General features: G+C 40.8%; 2 protein-coding genes across 10 annotated transcripts in view; one reads left to right on the forward strand and one right to left on the reverse strand.

The window, feature by feature from the left end:
- Window positions 1-3,737, forward strand: part of KANSL1L (KAT8 regulatory NSL complex subunit 1 like) — a 137,168-nt gene extending 133,431 nt beyond the window's left edge. For all 6 annotated transcript variants that reach the window (XM_028112223.2, XM_028112227.2, XM_028112226.2 and 3 more), the window contains 2 exons: window positions 875-1,043; window positions 2,141-3,737. In XM_028112223.2, coding sequence (XP_027968024.1) covers window positions 875-1,043; window positions 2,141-2,371 — 400 coding nt within the window. In that variant the 3' untranslated portion in view covers window positions 2,372-3,737. The remainder of the gene's footprint in view (window positions 1-874; window positions 1,044-2,140) is intronic.
- RPE (ribulose-5-phosphate-3-epimerase) lies at window positions 221-20,036 on the reverse strand. Of its 4 annotated transcripts, XM_088021572.1 has the most exons (7): window positions 19,829-20,036; window positions 14,695-14,771; window positions 13,649-13,728; window positions 8,981-9,120; window positions 8,461-8,595; window positions 7,670-7,756; window positions 221-5,541 (listed from the first exon to the last, which is right to left on the reverse strand). In XM_088021572.1, the coding sequence occupies exons 1-7, from the start codon at window positions 19,937-19,939 to the stop codon at window positions 5,419-5,421; spliced, it is 753 nt and encodes a 250-aa protein (XP_087877698.1). In that variant the 5' UTR covers window positions 19,940-20,036; the 3' UTR covers window positions 221-5,418. The 4 variants fall into 4 exon arrangements, with proteins under 4 accessions (XP_087877698.1, XP_027968031.1, XP_087877697.1 ...); XM_028112230.2 differs by lacking the exon at window positions 14,695-14,771 and having other exon boundaries at window positions 19,818-20,036; XM_088021571.1 differs by lacking the exons at window positions 14,695-14,771; window positions 19,829-20,036 and adding an exon at window positions 14,200-14,489.
- Window positions 20,037-21,441: the final 1,405 nt, after the last annotated feature.

Genomic DNA, 21,441 nt, shown 5'->3' on the forward strand with positions numbered 1-21,441 from the left:
GAATGAGAGATAGCACAAGAGGGAAGAGGGTCAGAGGGAGAAGCAGACTCCCTGCTGAGCAGGGAGCCTGATGCGGGACTCGATCCCAGGACCCCGGGATCATGACCTGAGCCGAAGGCAGACGCTTAACCATCTGAGCCACCCAGGCGCCCTACATGCGAATTTTTGACTGCATAGGGGATTCGGTGCTAACCCCTGTGTTATTTAAGGGTTAGCTGTATTTTTGTTGTGGTTTTTTTTTTTTTTTTTTTAAGATTTTACTTTTAAGTATTCGCCCCACACCCAACGTGGGGCTAGAACTCACAACCCGGAGGTCAAGAGTTGCAGGCTATACCCACTGAGCCAGCCAGGCACCCTTCAGCTGTATTTTTAAAACTCATTTCTCTGTTTAGGTCTCAAAATATCCAGATTTGTTCTAGATCCTAATTCCAAGAGCTGTCTTAACACACATGAGACTCATTTCTCATCTTTCTCCACATTCCAGGACAGAACTTTACAGGAGTAAAGAGGAAAATGTGAATCGAGTCCTAGATGGATGACATCATAATATAGAATACCCTGGAACTCAGAAAGACTGTAGAGATCGAGTAACTGTCCTTTCTCATTCAAAAACAAAATAACAGCAATAACAAAACCCCCCAAAACTCAAACCCACTATTATAATTTGGCAAATTCACAAAATATTATCTCTAAAATACTGTTTAAGTCTTTGAGATAACATCAGGAAGATCGGCAGACAAATTTTTAAAAATCTTCTGGGCAAGACTGTTTAAAGCTACCAAGTTAAATAGACTTAGTGATAACTTGGGGTTGTTCATAAAATGTTAAGACCTGAAGAAGTAACAATTAAATATTTTCTTCATTTTCTTGCTAGAGCCTACAGTAAGAATGTTGAAGGACAGGACTTGCTTTTGAAAGAATACCCTAATGACTTCCGTGGTGGTCAGCACGGTGCTGCTGAAAGTCCTGCTGAGCTTCCTTCAGAGAGCCAGGATCTGAGTGCACAGGGCTCACCTTCATTAAATGAAAGTCAAGAAACCAAGGTAAGTGGAATATATATGACTAGTTAAACCTCCTTTTAAATGCCTTTTTAACCTTTTAAAAGCCTGTGTGTAGAAAGTGCTTGTTAAAAAAGAAGTTAAGAAAGAGCAAATTAAGGATTCATCATTACTTAACAAATCAGTATAAAATGCTGGGTACAAATCAGAGAGGGTATGTATTCCAGCATTCTAGTTTCTATCACTAATAAACACTTTATCTTTTCATGTAACATCTCAGTATCTAGTTTTACCTACTCACTCCTCTGTTAGGAAATGGGGATTCTATCCAAGTTTCATTAAAAAACCAATCTGATTAGAGAGAACAGCACCTGGCACACAGTAAATGTTAGCTATTTCTTTTTCTAAGAGATTTTCACCTGTCTCCCCATAGATCCAGTTCTTACCTCAAGGGGAGTGTTTTCTAACACAGCATCTATACATTTTTGCACTGTTCTTCATAAGCAGGTGGCGGAAAAGAACGAGATCTAGAACGGAGATCAGAAACTATAGAAATTAATTGGCAAGTCATAGAAAGCATGGGGAAGGAAAAGTCAATAGGTGTCTGTAGTAATTATGGGCTGAAATCAAGACACTGAAGTAGGAGGAGATGAAAACACTTTGAAAGGGGCTTTCCGAGCGTGCTCTGATGCCCAAAATGAAGGCTGATGCCCGACAGCAGCGTCTCCTCTTTGTGGAAGGGCAAGGGAAATGTCTCTCAACAATTCCCAGCAATGTCCCATTTGCGTTGCTAGATACTCAGGTCGAAATGAAAGTTTGGGGCGCCGGGGTGGCTCAGTTGGTTGGGCGACTGCCTTCGGCTCGGGTCATGATCCTGGAGTCCCGGGATCGAGTCCCACATCGGGCTCCCTGCTCAGCGGGGAGTCTGCTTCTCCCTCTGACCCTCTTCCCTCTCGTGCTCTCTATCTCTCATTCTCTCTCAAATAAATAAATAAAATCTTTAAAAAAAAAAAAAAGAAATGAAAGTTTGTACATTTATGCACTAGAGAACAAAACAGTAATTACAAAACTGACATTAAAGGATTATCTGATACATGAATTTAAACAAATTAGTTGAAACTTAACTGAAAATGTTCTTTCAGTCTTTGTGGTGGGAACGACGGGCTTTTCCGCTGAAGAATGAAGACACAGAAGCCTTACTATGCCAGGATGAAAAAAAGGATCACAGTGAAAGTTCGAGCCCAGCCTCCTGTGGTGAAATCTTCTGTACCAGTGCACCAGAGAACGGTCACCATCCGAAAAGGCAGGCAGACGAAATGGAAGAGTACAAACCTTTTGGTCTAGGACTTACTCATGTTAAAAAAAATAGGTGACAGGGAACAGGTTAAGAAAAGTACGTAAGTGAATGGAAGACAGGAGAAAAAAAATAAGCCCTGTTCTCCATCCCCTATCCCCTTCAGTCACGATTCCAGAGTAAGAGCATGTACTGCATGTGTTAATCTTTTATGCTGTTATAAAACAGGCAAGGTAGGTCTCTTTTTCCTTCTTGAACCACAGGAATAACTAGCTTTTCACCTACAGACAAGTGCTAGTCTTTTGTGTTTATGACGCAAATCACAAGCACCAAAAAATTAACTGCTGCAATCTGATGTTAAATCACATTACTGGGTAAATGGTTTTTGAAAGACATTATACCCACACATACATATATATACAAGTATACCTGTGCATCAAATGACAGCTCTTTTTCCTATACATTTCTATGTAATTTCTATGGTTCCTTAAAGTTGCCTCAGAGGTATATTAGAATATACAAGCATGTGTGTATAGAGTATACATTCATATCCACACATGTTGTTTTAAAAAACACTGGCAGTGGCCACTCCACTTGAAAATGCATGTATGAGCTATGCCATCAGGTGTAAGCCACACTCCAAAACAAAGCACAGGCCCCAGTGATAGTGGGTATCTACAAGTCTTGATGATGGGGAGGGGATTTTTTTTAAAAAACATGTTTAACCAATAGAAGTTATTTATGGAAATTTCTATACCAGGTAACACAATACACCTTTATCTAAAATCACCGTTATCTGTTAGACTAAACACAGGTTACTTTCCATTTGCTCCTAACAGATTAAGACAAGCAAAGTAGAGTTAAATATTGGTCTCTTTTAAAACTTGAACTTTATCTATTTTATGTATCTTGTAAAGAGAAGACACCAACTTAAAATAAGCAACAGGAAAGTACTATCAGTATAAAAAATGTATTTCTAGTGAATTTGGTCATTCCTTACTATAGCTCACTCTATTTAAATAAGCATCTATTCTTGTATTCTAGAGTGAGTGTACCTTAAGGAAAATTCCCTTTGAAGCTGTCACTTAACTTTTTCAGTGTAGAAGTTGAGGACAACTTCTCTCATGTAAAAAAAAGAAAAAAGGTTATTCAAGTTATAGTACCCATGTAACTGACAATCCTGGCCATCTGGCCTAGTCTTGGGGGGGTCTGACACTAAGGTTTTTGTTAGGGATTGGAAATTATACTAATCCCTTTTTAAGGAAGGAAAAAAATTCAGATTCAATACTGACAAATTTTTGCTTGTAGTTTTACTGTACATTTATTTTTAAAGAAGAAAAAAGCCAGACAAATCCAAGTTGTCTAGGCAAATAAGCTCAAATCTTTCTGTCATGTCTGACATTATAATCTTCTATGTAAGTTTTTTAATTAAAGTTATTTCTATATGCCTTGTGTTGTCTGATCTGATTAAACACCACCTATTCATGGCACAAACCTTTCCTAAGTCAAAATAAAAACCGACAGAATTTTACATTGTAGGATAGAAAAAAAATAAGCAAGCTCTAGTCTACGCGGAAGTGTTAATGTTATTTTTCAAACCTTATTTCTCAAAACTCATAGTAGTCTAAAGAAGCTTAATGACACTGGTCTGTTTATTTCTTGCCATATGTATTATGTAGCAAGAGTGGTGGCAAGAATGAAATAGCGGATACATATCGTCGAAGTATAATTTGGGACACAGTTTTAAATATTTAGTTTACGGATTAACTCCGTACCTTGTCATCTTTTTGGCCTACCTGGTCTTTGTTGGATTAATATAATATCTATCCTTGGGGGTCAAATCCATAGTATCCAGAATATCCTCAGCCATCTGGTCTGCTACATGGTAAAATTAGATTGCAAGTAAGACAGTGTTACATAAAAGAGGCTTCCTTTGCCTAATCTACCTTCTAAGGGCTCCATTTGTAAAAAAAAAAAAGTACAAACCAGAACTCCTGTGCCCTACTGGATTCTTTCCATGGTAACCAGCCCGTTGCTGAGCTTTAGTATCTTCATTTTTTAAATGGGGACAAAAGTACCTGTCCTACCACTCGTAAGAGTGATTTGTGGATTTAATGAGCTTGTACTGAAGTACTTTATAGGCTACAGAACATAAATGACAGCTACTTTGTATTGAGCATCCTCAAGTCTGTAAATCTGGGAATAGTGGAAGCTTTACATATAGCATGATTCTTTTAATGCTCAACATAACCCTGCATGGTTATTATAATTATATTCAATGTATAAACCAGTTAACAGATACGCAAAGAGACTGGTTGATTTGATTTGCTAAAGTAAAATTAGATGGAAAGGAGAAGTGTTCAGATTCAACTCAAATGAATTTGTTTCCTTTCCTCTTCTCAGAGCTAGCACGGTATTATTTCATGTTCTTAAGAATGGTGAGTTAAGAAAAGGGACAGGTAGGGATCACTGTATAACCTGCCCCTCCAGCAGAGCTAACAAAGAAAACACCTCGATAAAAATCTATACTTTAGAAAAGACCACCTGAAATCCCTGGGCTTCATACGCTGTTTTTACGTATCAAATATAAGGTGCAAAGTAAAAAATAGATGTTTAAGAAGCAAAAATACAGTGTGCCATCCTAGCCTGATTCAAACTTAGATTTTTCACAAGTTCCATTCTACTCATATTGTCATGCGCACACACAAATTAAAAATGACACACGGAACAGGAATAAGGACTTCCTTTGCTTTGGAAAACCAAGAAACGAGAAGATTTAAAATGCAGAGAAAACCATTTCTTTGTACTAACTAGTACACCTTCATTAGGCTTTAAGACACATTTTTGTTTACAACCTTAATACAGCCATATTTTTACTTTGTAAAAATCAAGTCTCCCAGTAAAAATGGTTATTTTGCCACACTAATCTTTAAATTCCATCACTAAAAATGTAGTTATACACACCAATTTCTAACCTCTTGGAACATTCTGCAGAATAGATTTCAGTCACTGAAATGAATAGCTCCTCAGAAAAACAGCACTGCTTCAACTGTGATGATAGGATTTGATAGTCAATATTCTTGTCTTCCAGTAAAAAGATTTCATGAGCATCAACTCCTTGTGGTTTCATCGATCAAGAGAACGTTTCTGAGCAGCTTCTGAGCAAACATTTCGTAACAGGTTGATCACAGATCTGGGGTCATCGCTCCTCATAATGGCACTGCCAGACACAATCATGTTAGCTCCTGCCTGGAAGAAGTAAACATTTAAGTTATGCTTCAAAGGAAGGTGCACAAAAGCTTAAGACAATTTCCGGACTAGAGTTTCTACCCTTGCATCTGTCAGCACTTTGTACGAGAGCTACCTAGAGATGAACAGACTTAATCTAGTTCAATGAAGACATAAGTTGAAATGCTTAACAAATGAAGATATCAAATTATTTTTAAATGTGTTTAAGAAATCACGGACATTTTTGTAACCACCTTTAAAATAAGCTACATTGTTGCAGCTTTGCTAATATTTAGAAAAAGCTGTAAAAACCTTTAATCTTCAATTCTATTATATAGATATTATATAACATATATAAAACATATAGCTATAATATAACATTATGTAGATATGATATAGATATATATATATTTGCATATCTTGGAACATATAATATTCTAAAATATGCAAATGTTGACAAGGCTACTAAAAAAAAATTATCTTTTAATCTTTATGTAGTTGACCCTTGAACAGGGTCAGGGGTACCAACCCTCTGTGCAGTCAAAAATCTGCGTGTAACTTTTGACTCCCCCAAATCTACTAATAGTCTCCTACTGACTGGAAGCCTTACCAATAACAGTTGAGTCATACATATTTTGTATATGTATTACATATTGTATTCTTATAATAAAGTAAGCTAGAGAAAAGAAAATGTTAAAATCATTAGGAAAATAAAATTACAGTACTGTAAAAAAGGACCCATGCAGTTCAGACCCATGTTATTCAAGGGTCAACAGTGTATGAATTGGCAGACAATTACTGCTAAAATGTGAAACTATAAAATATGGCAACATTAAATAATCCTCATTTTGATGTCAGAAAGAATGAAACGCTTTTTAATATTATGCTTCACTGCATTCCAAAAAGGCTTTGAGGGGCTTCAAAAAGATGATTTCAAGAAACTTCTAAATGTGGAAGCAAAGAAATCAGAGAGAAAAGCAAGAAAGGTAAGTCCAAATTTAGCTCTAAGCTTCCAGAATTTGACTCGAGGAGGGAAAGCCAACTGTTCTGTGATCTCCTACCAGAACAAAGTCGCAGGAGGCTACTGGGAGAGGCCCCAGAGGGGAGGAAAGTCCCAGGAGACACTGTCACTGTGATAAAGCACACAGCATCTCCAATGACATTCCTCATAAAAATGAAAAAAAAAATTAATTTTGTAGGGTTACAGCTTGACGCGTGTTTTAATGTAAGCAGGAAAAGCCCAATGGCACAGCACAGTTCAGTAGAAAGAATTCCCCAAGTGGCCAAAAGATATATGCTCACTAACTGTTTGGTCAGCTCCTCTTCCATCTCACAACCAAGCTTTTGAGAAGCTATCAAGCAAAAAAGTATGGCATTTATACAAAGAACTGAAAGTGCATATCAGACTGTGCTGCTTAACAAAAATGGGCCACAGAAACGGTCATGGCCTGCAATGTTAAAGGAAGGGCTGGGACCCCACCCCTGCCCCCCCCCATTTTTAAGATTTATTTTTCAGAAAGCGAGAACGAGCAGGAGGGGCAGAGGGAGAGAGAGAATCTCAAGACGACTCCACATTGAGTGTGGAGCCCAATGTGGGGCTTGATCTCACAACCGTGAGATCACAGGGCTGGCACCCTCTTAGGAAGGAAGCTCAGGGCCCGACCCAGCTCAGCTCATTACTTGGGAAAATGCATCCCACCCACAGGTATCCAGAAATCAGACCGAGATTTCCATCAGAAATGGCTCTAGTCAGTTCTTGCAAGGGACAAACTAGTAACTAATACACCTCAGTCACACAGAACTACCACCTTTCCACTTTGTAAGCGGGTATGTTTTCTTTCCCTATTTTGGAAAAATGTCCTACTCCAAGGCCTAGAACTTAATGATCTCCAAAATGCTGGCATTCACCATATTCTTTAAAAAAAAAAATAACTTCCTTCAGCATTACTCAGATAACTGGGACTTACTTCTTAATGATGATGTGATTGCTCTTCATTTTCATAGTTCTACATTTGAATAAGAAAAATACTCTTCCCAAAAAGAAAGGAAATTCAGGAAATGGAGGGGAAATCTCTTTGGTGCACAAGACAATGTCCTAGACACATGTGAAAGGAAACTGGTCTGGGTCATAGCTGAGGAGCACTCTCACCTCTGCACATTTATGGATGGTATCCGGACCTACTCCACCATCGACTTCTATGTCCAAGGATGGGAACTGAGTCCTCAACCAATGAACCTAGATATACATGAAGAAATAAGTGACTCCTATGGTGGATATGTTGCGGGGGGCGGGGGGGGGGGGGGAATAAAACCAAATAAATAAAAAGTCAAATAGCCAATATCAGCCACCACAATAGAACTCCAAATATCTCACACAATATTTTATTTGTTTACTTAAGTTTATTTATTTAAGTAATCTCTATACCCAACGTGGGCCTTGAGCTCAGGACCCAGAGATCAAGAGTTGCATGCTCTATCAACTGAGCCAGTCAGGCACCCCATCACACAGATAACTTTTTATTAATACAAACTATGACTGGGGATACCTTCCTTTCTAGTATACTGAGACAAATTCAGTTTCATAAAAGCAAGGCTTGTTCTGTTTGGGAAACAGCATTCAATTTGTCATGGCTTGGCAGAGAATATACCTCATGCAAATAAGACAAAGACAAAACCCTCAATATTCAATGAAAAGAGATCTCCCAAGAGATCTAAAGGCTACAGAGATTATAGCTTTGAAAGACAAGATTAAGATGTAGTATTTTTCCTGACTTCCAAACCTCAATCTCTTACAGCATCTGTGTTACAGTGTTGTGCAGGCATCCCTCCGACACCACCTTCAGAATGAAGACAGGTCTAACTACGCAAGCGGTTCAATGTATGGTTACTGAATGAGCACAAATAATAAAAGCCTCACCCCCAAATGAAATATTTCTTTACCTTTGGCATCATATCTTCCATGAATTTCTGCCCTCCAAACCCAGGTTCCACTGTCATAACCAAGGCCATATCTATCTGATTAGCCCATGGTGCCAAATACTCAACTGTAGTTCCCGGTTTGATGGCAAGGCCAACCTATAACAGAGACAAATTTGCTACATCACATTAGCAATTATTTCCATATTATTGTGGCAGATCAGACCCAGTAGAAATACCTATTCTTAAAGAGTAGAACAGACACAAGAAATGGAATGCATAAATTATTCAGACTATAACTACTTTTTTAAAAAAGTCAACAAGGCCACCCAAATGTAAATGTTTCTAAAAGGCAGTCATTTTCAGGAAATATGGGTGGAATCTAGAAAACCTAACAAACAAGTTATACTTAAATTCTGGCTTTTGGGCTGAAGAACAACTGTCCCAGTCTGGGCTTGTGTGCCTATCACTTCCTGTCTTCCACCCAAACTTCCACACTGACAGTGAATGGTAGAAAACATTACTGTCACTGCTGACCTCTCACCTTCATCCCATTCTCCCGAATGTCTTTAATCAAAGCCCCTGGGTTCTCGGTAGACTCAAGATGAAAGGTGTATTGATTGGCTCCCGCTACAGCCATTGGTTTTACCCACTGTTCCGGCCTGGACACCATCATGTGCATATCTAGAAAGAAAAGACACATCTCCTAAATATTACTGAAAGGAAAATACCTGGCTCAGATTACTGAAGCCAGCCTACCGTTTTTGCTGTTTTGGATAATAAACTACTTGGCATTAAGATAATTCTTAAATAATTACCCTTCTGTATAACTAGAGCTAGCCTTCTTTGATCTTAAAGATAGGGTTTGGGTTAAATTCACAAAAAAACCACATTTTTCCATACAAGGCATATGGTGTTTTATATGACAAGTAAGGACTAGAATTCAGGAAACCTAGGCCCAGGAAATGTCACTCTAAAAAACTTTAAGAAGTCCTATTATCTATGCAGACTTAGTTTCTCATTTATAAAATAAGAAAACTAAATTAAATGATTCTACCAGTATCTTATGGAGCACTTACTGCACCACTAACTATTCAAGGCCCCAGGGACAGAGCGAAAAACAGACAAAAGCCTCTGCTGACATGGGGATTACATTCTTAGTGGGGGAGACAAACCACAAAGAAAAGCAGTAGATACAGTACACACTGGGTTGGTAATTAATACAGCCAGTGTGGCCAGGTTGGGGTGGGGGGGCGGTCAGGGGGCGAGGAGGGTGAGGAGACTCGGGACAGAGCTCTGGAGGCCACTGGGCTTTATTCTGAATGAGATGGGGGATGGACACAATGGGCTCTTGAGTTAAGTGACCAGATCTCACTGAGAGATGGCAGTCACCCAGGGGAGCAAGGCTGACAGCAGCCGCTGAATCTGGTGAGAAGCGGTGGGCTCCTGGCTCTGCAGCTTGGGCCAGTGGGAGTGGCCACGGGCTGGGCGGGGGGTGGGGGGGGTGGCAACAGGAGCCAGGAAAGCGCAGGAGGAAACTGTAGATCTGACCACATCCTAACTGGACAGCTCAAGTCACAGACATAGGCTGGGGAAAGGGGGGTGGCCTTCTGTAGGATCCTGACTTAAAACATAAGACCAATTAACGAGAAGGTGGCTTAAAAGGGGCTGAATCAAGAAATGATGCTGTCAAGAAGGAAACAGTAAATATTCCTGTGCTGGATGGATGTGCTAAGAAGAGTTGTGAGTTTGTTTTTTTGCTAGCGGAAGCATATTTCTGATACAGCTGAGCTATAGTGAAGAAAAAATTTCTAGTATTCTAGAACTCAACTAAGACCATAGAATGCAATAAGGCTTTGAAAACTATCAGGAAAAAGAGAATACTGCTTGACAAATGAAGCCAAGGTTAAGGTTTATATTTCCAAACTAACAAAAGTAACAAAAATAAAACCTAGGTGAATAGGTAAAACATTGTTTTTAAAAGATAGACAATTTGGTGTTTATTTCTTTGTGTTCTGAACAAAGAAAAATAATCTGCCTTAAAATATCTTGTTTACTCATTCCGTAAATTACCAGACTGCTATGCTGTTCAGTCTCCAGCACGCAATCCCCACGGGCAGCCCTCCCTAGACGATCTCGTGTTGAGAGAGCCACCGGTCAGTGAAGCTGCCTGTTGTTACGTACTGAGGTCAGCAGTTCTCAAACATTCGATCAGCAGCCTCCCTTTACACTCTTAAAAATTACTGACCACCCCCCCCACACACAGGGCTGTTAATGTGGGCTGTATTCATCGATATTTAAAATGTATTAGAGATTCAAACTAAGAAATTTTTAAGTGTCTACTTAATTCATTTAAAAATAAGCACTAATAAATCTGTCACATGTTAATATTAAGAGTGACATTATTTTACACTTTTGCAAGTTCCTACTGTCTGCCTTGACAGAAGACCTCTGTCTCTGTATTCTCACATGTGCTCTGCATTCAGTCTGTTGCAGTATGTTGTTTTATATGAAAAAAAGAGGGGAAAAGTACAGGGAAAAGGGAGGGGTACATTAATAGCCTTTTCAGACCAGTGAGGATATTCTTCTATTTCTACCCCAGAACCCAACAACTAGGACTTTTATAAAGGTTAGCTGCAGTGTGGGATCTGTAAACTCTCCCAGGGACCCGCCTGTGCTTTGTCACACTGAAAGCCGCAGGCCTTTCCTAAAACACTTTGAACAGATCTTCTAGGTACCAGTTCACTGAATTACATAGCTCTTCCAGTGACACATTTCATTATATCCTATCAGAAAAATCACACTTACTAAGATCACTACAGATTTTATCGGAAAAGCTATAAATAGAAAGCTCACGACCTCACAGAGGCAGACACGAGTTTTTCAAAATTCAGATTTTCACTTGCAAGCTCTAACTTTATCAGTGGAAACAAAAATGAGGTATCTCCCTTGAAGTGACAGGCTAACTTATTTTAAAGAAAATGTCCGTAAGATCCCCGAGTGGGATAACCATAGTTCGTCTCCCAGTTGTTCATTCAAGTGAAAATAGTGGTGGTGAGAAAGGCCACCAGTCAGTTCACAACTCAGGGTGGTGCAAGTGGTTTTCCCCGAGAAAACCATCACCATATGTACTTCCCCCTCTGCACACCCAGTAGTGAAAGACATGCACCCAAGGATCAAGATTTATTGTAATGAATAATCTGCACTGATTCTTCAAGGGTATTTACTATGAACAACAGGGTGACGAAGAGTAACAGTAACTCCTTGCATAGTTCAATACTATTGCTCGGACGGATTCGAGCCACGCACCAACAAACTCACCACTGTTTTTGTACCAGTACAAATAATGGCAAATAACACTGTCTTATGAAAACAGTGTTCACCTCCTGTTCCATCTGCAAGGGACTCCTGTGGGTCCTCAGACCACACCTGGAGACCGCTGATTTAGGTAATCACAAAACAAAAACAAAACACAAAAACAACAGATTTTCCCTCTCACTTGATTGCTTAATGGTTATTTCCACTCAATACTGAGATTGAACAGTTCAGAACTTTAGCAGTTGTAAGGCAACTTGTGAATTACTTCTTAGAATATACACATGAATCAATTATCCAACAACCAAGATCCAAGAATTAAACAAAAAACACACTTCTTAATATGAAACAAAGGTCACAAAACCTAAATATTAAAGGATTGGAGTCCATTCATCTTTATTGTAGACCAACTTCTAGACAGACTGATTAGCGAGCTAATGGCAAATAAACGAAAAACAGAAAGAGCAGACTCTCTGTGTGGTTGCGGTCAAAAGGGTTGGTAAGACAGGAGACACAGACAGCAATGAGAAGTGATGCTAGGAGTCCAGATAAAAGAGAAAAAGGAAAAAAAAATTCTTTTAAATCCATACAAAGCCAGATGCGGAGGACTCTGTGGCCACTGAACAGTAGGGGCAAACAAGGTTACTTATTTCATTCACCTCTGATATTCCTAAGAACAAATTTATCTTGGAAAATTCATTTTCTAAAATGTAATAAAAAAGTTTAGATCGTAAGAGGCTTACATTCCATTATGTGACAATTTCAAAACAGTGAACATGCCAACCGAACACGGTTTCCCTCCTGCTACATAAATTGGTAAGGTACATTTTCTTTCGTGCAAAGTCCATGGATCCTAGAAAAAGGCTCTGCCCGAGAGACATTTCTTTGATGACGGCAATGATCCATAGTGGCATTATACAATACAGTAGTCACTAAGACTCACGTGACCATCGAGAGCCTGCGATATGGTTAATGCCATTGAGAAGCTTCATCTTTCATTTCATTTACTCTGAACTAACTTAAATTTAAATAGCCACATATGGCTAGTGACGACCATATGGGACTGCACAGCTAGAATCCTTCATAAAATTGGTCCACAATCTGCCAAAAAAAAAAAAAATCTAAGTTTTATAATTCCAAAAGTTACATAGGTACATATTTATAAAAATTTGTTGAATTTCTTATGTACAAGAGGTTTGTCAGGTTAAGCCATCACTAACTTAGTTTAAAAGAGCAATAACAACATGTGGACTGAATCCATGTTCACGAGAAATAACTTCCAGGTCACTGTGTCCTTTTAAAAAGCTTACCTCACCTTATCCTACAATACCACAGTGGAGCATACAGAGGCCCCACTTGCAGAAACTCCAACTTGCATGAAATAATTGGTTTCGCTTCTAGACCATAAATCGGCTGATTTATAAATTCATTTAACAATTACACTAAGCTCCAATCTTGTGTCTATGCTTACCTTTAGGAAAACCACAGTAAACAAAGTGGATTAAATTACTGCTCTAAAGGAGTTTATAGTTAGATAAAAGTAATCTGATTGAAGGGATTTCTAGAAAGAAAATTCAGAAGGTGATAGGGTAACTGGACAAAGGTTAATTGAGGATGGGGTGCTTAGAAAGGCCTCTCTGAGGAAATGCCAAAAATTCAGGGCCAAAAGATAAGGCAGAGCTGGCCAAGTGAAGAGTGTTCCAGGCAAAGAGATCAGCGAAAGTGCCAAGGCCCTGAAGCAAGAAAGAGTTTGGCTTATTACAAGCAGCCAATGAAACCTCGGCACAGAGAGCAGGGGAAAGGGTTCAAGATGAGATTGGAAGTTGAGAAATCAGCCATCTCCTTTTCCTCTACTTGAGCAACACATCCGGCTTCCGACAGCATAACACCCACTTACCAAAGAAAGGGTCCTGGCCTAGCTGCTTTCGGAGGCTTTCTACCACAGGGTGCCCAAAGGTGATGTTGGGAACAAAATGCCTATAAGACAAACAAAATCTTACTCTGAAAATGTTTTCAATTCAGTTTCTGTATTTATCTCAAATGTATTCTCATGGGGGTAAAGGGGATCGTCTGTGATTGCAGTATTTTTCAATGCAATATTTAACATCAACAGTATTAAACAATACCAAAACATCTTGGTAATTTCAGTTTTACAAAGCAGGATTTCCTTGATATTTCAACAAATCATAACAACATCACAAGACAAAATCAAAACCCAAGTTATGACTTGCCCAAGTCACACACTAGTTAGGAAGTTCTGGACTCCGACATGGGTCTCAAGCCCTCACCTGTCAGAGGCTGCCTGTGGTTACTACTAAACCACCTCTATCACAGGGCACTAAATGACAATTTATTTAACATTGCTTAAAGATTATCAATAAAGAAGCTTGATGTGTACTATTAATAACCACCATTTCCAGAGGGCTTACAACATGGCAAATGTTGTACCTTCTTTCATTTCATCTTCACAACAGCCTTATGAGGGAGATGCTGTTCCATCCCCCACCTGAAGAGCACAGGATACAGAACTTCCTGAAGTCACCCACTTCATAATCTGTGGAGGCAGGATGCAAATGAGGTCTTCCTGACATCTGACCCAAAGTACCGCACACCATAACGTACTCCAGGTGGTCCTTCTATTGGACCAGCTCACTTCAATATGGAACAAAACCCCCTCTATACAAGGACCAGCCTAGGTTTTACACAGAAATATGGGAGTTCCTGCTTACCCATAAAAGTTTACCAACTCATTGGCAAGAGACGGCTAAGGCAAGAGACAGAATCCATGACCTACTGGTACAGCTGCTGGTGAGAGCCAACTCCCTCTCCCTCCATACGCCCAGGTGGCCCGTGCAACTCGTTCTCACCAAAGCCTGTAAATTTAAGTGATGGGTGTCACTGCAGAACCCAGGAGATTAAGAAGTATCCCTTTTTTGCTCTCACTTTACTTTCCTATCAGTAGAGAAACCCTTAAGGAATGGCTGAGTCACAGGATGGAAGCAGACGATGTCCCTGAATTTCTTCACGGAACAACATTCACACTCAACTGTGACATGACTGAAAACTACACTTTATAATATTAATCCACTGAACTCTGGGCTTTATTGGTTAGAAGTTGTAGGTATTACCCTATGTGAGGATTGCAAGAAAAGCTAATCAATAACAAGTGGGCAACCTGAGGTAAGTAATATGGCACAATAAAGGGGGGAAGATCACAAGATTTACAGAACAAACAGAATTTGTAAAGATGGGAAAAGAAATGAAGCAAAGGCAGAAATAAGCATGTTACATTCAAAGAAGGGGAGAGGTGGTGGTGTTCAGCTTGGCGAGTGTGAAAAGAACAGGAGGTGGACTGCGTCACATTAAGGGTATCAAAAGCCAGGCTCAGTGGCTGGACTCCATCCTGTGGTAAATGTGAAGTGAGGTTTTAAAGCCAGAAGCAGCTGGCTCAGTCCGTAGAGCATGTGACTCTTGCCCTTCTCGGAGCTGGGAGTTCGAGCCCCACAGTGTGTGTAGAGATTACTTAAAAAAAAAAAAAAAGTATTAAAGCAAGAAGCAAGTAAAAAATAAGGTGCAAATAATAAAACAGGAAGATGGACTGGGCAGTACATTGGAAGAAAGGAAGTAGGTGTTGGCAAATGGCAGGGAACAGTGAGAATGGAAATGAGGACCGATACACGTGACAGGATTGTTAACTGATTAGATTTGCAGAGCGGAAAAGAGAATAAACCATGATTAAGATCTTAAGCTTAGAGGACAGAAGGAGTGCTAATAAAAAATTAAAACTGACATGGACCAGCCACCATTCTATTCTAAACACGTTCCATATGTTAACTCATTAAAACCCACAACTCTATGGGGTAGGTACTCCTATCATCTGTATTTTACAGGCAAGGAAAAGAGGCTCAAGGTCACACAGCCCGTAAGTGCTGGAGGCAGGCATTAAGCACAGGCCATCCGGCTCCAAAGTCCAGGCTCTTAACTATTGTGCTCACCTGCCCATCTATGATAACTAACAACAAAAAAAGAAAGTTCAGGGGAGGAGGAGAGGTCAGGATTCAGGGCAACTCTGAGAAGGACCGGGTAAGGTGAATGAAGGTGTGGACACTTGCACTTGCAAACACCGTGGTCCTTGGAGGTTGGGTTTCCAGTATTTAGAAAATCATTCTACCGTTCACCTCAGAGCAGTGACTGCCTGTGCTATGGATAAGACGCTTATTGTGTTTCCTTAGAACTTGGTGGTGAGGATCGGAGAAGCAGACAGTGAGGCTTACTGGATACTATACAGCTCTGGAATGAAAGGTTTGGATTTTGTTCGTTGTTCTTTTAACTTGCTGCATGGCCTTGGGAGGACTTTTGTTGCCTCAACCTTAGGTTGCCTTTATAATGAAAAGAGAACTGGGTCTATTTTCACATCCATCTAACACACACATCTTGAGAAAATAGGAGAAAAAACCAAATATACCTTTACTTTATTGGGAAACAAGAATAAAATATCACTAAAACTACTCATCCCCAAATTGTAGGACTAAATGCACTGATGATCACTGCAATGCACGGGTTCACCACAGCCGCTGGAAGAATATAAACCTACCACTGCCCTCAAAAGAAACCAAAGGCTTATGGTTAAGCCGGAACAAAAAAAGGCAACAAAGCCAAGCATGAAGTCAAGGGGTCCTAAATTTGCCTGACAAGAGTAACCTTGGGAGCTCTTGTCACAAAAGGATTTACAGGCCCTACTTCAACCCTAGGACACCAAAGAGGACCTGAGAATCTGAATTCTTGACAGATGCCCTGGGAGTTCTTATCAGACCAGCTTGGAAAATACCAAATTATTTCACTCTAATGAAGAGAAACCTCATCAAGGAAATCTGTTGCATCATTATTCTTTTTTTTCCCCTTAGAGGTACTTTCTGAAGTCTGCATAAAAGAAAACACAATAATAAAAAAGTATCTTTTCTTCCCCCAGAGACTTACTGAGATTAAGCTATAATTGTTTCCAACACAGGTATACAATTATTTTCTCTCTCATCATGTATCATCATCAACCCTAAATTGTGTTTACAGTTGTTATACCATCGATTTCAGACAGATAAAACCTTTACCAGATCTCCCAACAAGGCCAAGATGGTAAGGAGATGATTAAGGCTGATCTAAAATGTGGCAAGACTTTAACCAGAAAACATTTCCTGAGAATCAGGCAACACAATTTCATATGCCTACAGGGGCTGGCAGAAAACATGGAGGAGCACAACAGGGCAGACGGGGACCTGAGACAAATGAAGAACATCTGTTAGCCTAGCTAATGGAGGCTGTGGACCCAGTACAGGCAAATCTTTGGATGTTTGTCAAAGGTCAGCAATCGAGTACTCATGTGAAATCTCCCCAGTTTTAAATCCTGGTAACCAATTTAGAAACTGCCTATTTCCTCTCTTCCTACACTTAGGACCAACACACTTCTGGTCACTGTCCTATCAGGACAGATGTATACGTTTTCCAGTTTTCTTTTCTAGAGAACTCACTTGTCCTTTTTTTCAAGTATCCAACCATGCTAATGCACCGCCCTCCACCCCCCCCCCGCAAAACAGTCCCCAAATTCGTTCATGACTTTCAAGATAAAGACATTCAGTTTTAATCAGGAGAGAAATTGGGGGCCTCAGGGAGAAAGGGGAAACAACAGGTGCATCCAAATTGTAATCCTGGAGATTTTTTTTAAAGGGACCAGGAAACAGAAAAGCACGAAGGCAGTATCTGGAGGGAAGGTAAGTGGTGGCTGACCACCTTGGACAAGGGAGTCCAGGCCCCCACTTGCATACACCTGGCCCAGGAAACAAGGCAGCTCAGCCAGCTTTGCCTCTTCTGGCGGGACATCAGGAAGAGGTTGACCCTCCCTAAACTAGTTTCCTCCTTTGCAAAAGGGGAATAAAAAACACCTCGTAGCTCAAAAAGTTGTGAAGGTTAAATGAGAAAGGGTTTTAAAACAGTGTTTGGAGAATTTAATTTTGTCAAACCAAGAGGTTACTTGGCAAAGGGGGAAAGGAGTCAATAAGAAACAAATACTTTTATCTTAATAAGCTCCGGTCTGCCATAGGGCTGGTAGGGGACAAAAGTGATTCATTAGAGATCTATTATGACAGATCCAACCATTCATTCAGCCAATTATAACTAAGCCTGTCACAGTGCTTTACCTGAGGAGGACTGAGGTGAGCCAGAGACCCTGCTTTCAGGGAGTTTACGCCGTAGCAGGGGAGACGTGAAATAACAAAAAGAAGTGTAGAGTTACTCTTCAAGGAAAAAGAATGTGTTAATCATTCTCTGTAAGCCCAGGTCCCACAGGAGACATTAGTTTCTGAGACATCACAAGCTGCTGCCTGCTTCTAATCCTTGCTCCTCCATTTCCTAAATAGGAGACCTCAGACAGGTGACTTAACCTCTCTCTACGTCCAGTTCCCCACTGTCAAATGCTGGTGCCAATAACAGCACCGGCCTCATAAGGTTGTATGAGTTAAACCACACAGAGCGTCAGAACAGAAATAGTTAAGTGTTCAAAAGTATTAGCTATTACTGTTATCATTAATATTCCTGACCTGTGAACAGAAAAATTTTTTTTCCATTCAGTTACTCAAACAGGGTACAAGACTTATTTAAAAAACCAAACCGCTTTCCCTGTTAAAAAGACTACATACATATACACGTAGCCTGCTCTATCCTGAGGTAGGTGTCTCAGACACAAAATCTGTGACCCGGACATGAAAATGTACCCATCTCTGAAGTATACACTCCATTCAGCTACATGTGAAAGTTCAGAACTTTCCGGAAAAGCAGAATTATGTATATGATAGCACAATAAAAATCAAGTTTTTGTGAGAGATATTTACTAATCTTACACACTTAGTCTAGAATTCTAAGGTCAAGATTTTGCCATCATCAGTTGGGATACTGATAACCGAACAAGATGCAAAAGGAAAACAGCAGATTTAATCAGACAGAACAAAGGAAGACAAAACTCTTGTAACAGGAGTGACATAAAAAAAGGAAGTAACTGACCATCTTTTGTAAATAACACAAATTTGCAAATTTGCATGAGGTCACACAGGAACTTTACCTATTTGAAATAAATTTTATTTTTCTACCCCAACCCAAAGTAATGGCGGTTATTACTTTAAGGCCAGTTATCAGCAGGGCTCAAAAAAACCACTTGGCCAATCCAAGAAAATACAATTTGCAACTCTGTCACAATGTTGTGTAATCCTGAGAGTCCTACTGTTTTCTTCAGGTTCGTTTCCACATTTTAGAGCCAACTTCAAAAAACTAGCATCATCCTGATTCTGAACAATATTGATTATGTGCTATAACTACAGTGCTTAAAAATTACTTACAAAAAACTGACCTCCCTGAAGAGCAGGGTGCCTGAAGAGAAAATAAACAAGAAAATCAAAATTCGAACAATGATACAACTAATAATTACAGAGAATTTACTTTAGGTCAGGCACTGTATACGTATCGTGTTAGCTCATTTCATCTTCCAAAGTTGCCTAAGCGGTAGGTTCTATTATTACTCCCATTTTTCACATAATGAAACTGAAGCTCAATGAGGTTAAGTAGCTTGTCCCGGGTGACCCATCAAATGGCAGAACTCGGGCAATCTCACTACCGGTGCCAAGCTCTTCATCGTTATGGAAACCTTTCTCCCCAGCTTTGCCACTAACTAGCTATATGAGCTTGGGCAAGTCATGCCTATCCCCTTGGGCCTCAGTTTCTCTAACTGAAAATGAGAGACGTATCCTAGAGGTTTACGATTGCGACCGGGTCCCAAGTGCTAGGAGACCACACGTTACGTGGGGGAAGGGAAGGTGGAGGTTTGGGACGCAGTCGCAGTCCAGCATTCGGCCTCGGGGGTTCGCTCCAGGAAGGGCCTTCAGGACTCATCCCAGTCCCTTTTTCAGTACCGCGTTTACAGTGAGGCGCTCCGCGGTACAGGGACGCCGTGCACCCAACAGGCACTCAATAAAGGTGCGCCGAGCCCGCCCCGCGCGGCAACCCTGACCCGAGCCCCGCGGAGTTACCCGTCCATTACATCCAGGTGCAAATAATCGGCCCCAGAGTCCAGCATCCGGAGGCACTCAGCCCCTAAATTGGCCAAATCGCTGTTAAGGATGGAAGGGCCAATCTTGCAGCCAGACGCCATGGTGCTGGTTCCCAAGAGCAATTTACCCACGAGTCCCCCGGTAATACGAAAGTGTCGCCCCGATTGGCTGCGCAGTTTTAGCCCCTTCCCGGTAGAGTCTTCCGGACTCTACCGGAAGCAGCTGCCTGGGGGGAGGAAGTTCCGCCTCCCCGGGGGCGGGCTGTCTGCCCAGGGGCTTTGGGGCGGGGCCTCGCTTGCAGGCCCATTCTTCTTTCCCTTGACCTTCCTTCCGGAAATGAGCGTTTTAGGTTTCCCAGTCCTCGCAGGATTCGAGGAATTTGTTAATTTGCTTTACATCCCCTGCAGTTCCCTCTCCTCAGCTCTTGTCCTCACTTCACTTTTTGCTTCCCTATTGTTTGCATCTGTGCTGCTTTCCTCTCCTCTTGGGCTCTTGTGCTTGTCTTTAAAACACAAAACAAAGGGGCGCCTGGGTGGCTCAGAATGTTAAGCGTCTGCCTTCTGCAGAGGTCATGATCCCAGGATTAAGCCCCGAGTTGGGCTCCCTGCTCAGTGAGGAGTTGGCTTCTCCCTCTGCACCACCCCCACCCCGCCCCACGGGTTGTGCTCTCTGGCTCACTCCCGCTAATAAATAAAATCCTTTCTTCTCATCTCTGTCTCCTTGAACTCCTCTGAAGAGGTGAAGGAGTTAGATTTAGGGCAGGGTCCTCTCTCTTCCAGATACTAACTGGGTAACGCGGCAGTCACTTCCCCCTGCCTAATTCTCATCTCTAAGGATCTTCCCAGTTTTTAGGGTTGTTGTAAGGATTAGATAAGTGAATCCAGGTAAGGAAACCAGCACATGATGTCTGGTGCTCAGTACAGAATGTGGTGGTTATTCTTATTACTATTCTCCTTCTGGGCTTGTGGCCCTCATCCTTACCTTCTCTTTTTCCCTCTCAGTAATGTTTGGTGACAAATTGTAATACATTTATTTACTATTCAGACACAGTCTGGAAGAGGGTAAGAGTGTTCCTCAGCTAAATGTGCCTAGGGTCATTGAGTCAGGACCAGATGAAATAAAATCGCGTGAGGGAAAGAAAAAAAAAAAGGATTTAGCAAGAGCATAGCTTAGATGGTAGGGAATGGGCACTTTGTACTCTCTACCAAGGACAACTGGTGGTAACTTGTACTCCATCGTGGGTCCAGCCACATTCAGAGGGCAACCAGGTCCTTCACATTCCTCCTGGGAAATCTACCAGTTATTCCAGTGGGTCACAATCCAGGCAGAGAAATGAAGCTGGGGTACCCAGTTTCCCAAGTTGCCCACTCTGCTTTATTTTGAAGGATATTGGTGGAAAGCTTGGGTAAAATGGAGCTCAGCTGGAGCTGGAGGGAAGAATTGGAGGTGTCTAACTGAAGGGTAACCTCAAGCCAGACTGTGGGAGTTGAGAAGAGACATCAAGCACACCCCAGGGATGCAAAATGAACACTTTTCTGAATGAGTTAACCTATTCCCTATGTCAGGAAATGAGAAATGAAACTTAATCAGGCATCTTAAATAT

Source organism: Eumetopias jubatus, unplaced genomic scaffold, assembly GCF_037043125.1.
Source record: "Eumetopias jubatus isolate StellerSeaLion01/CBP00866 unplaced genomic scaffold, mEumJub1_p1.0 scaffold_3, whole genome shotgun sequence".
NCBI classification, from domain to species: domain Eukaryota; kingdom Metazoa; phylum Chordata; class Mammalia; order Carnivora; family Otariidae; genus Eumetopias; species Eumetopias jubatus.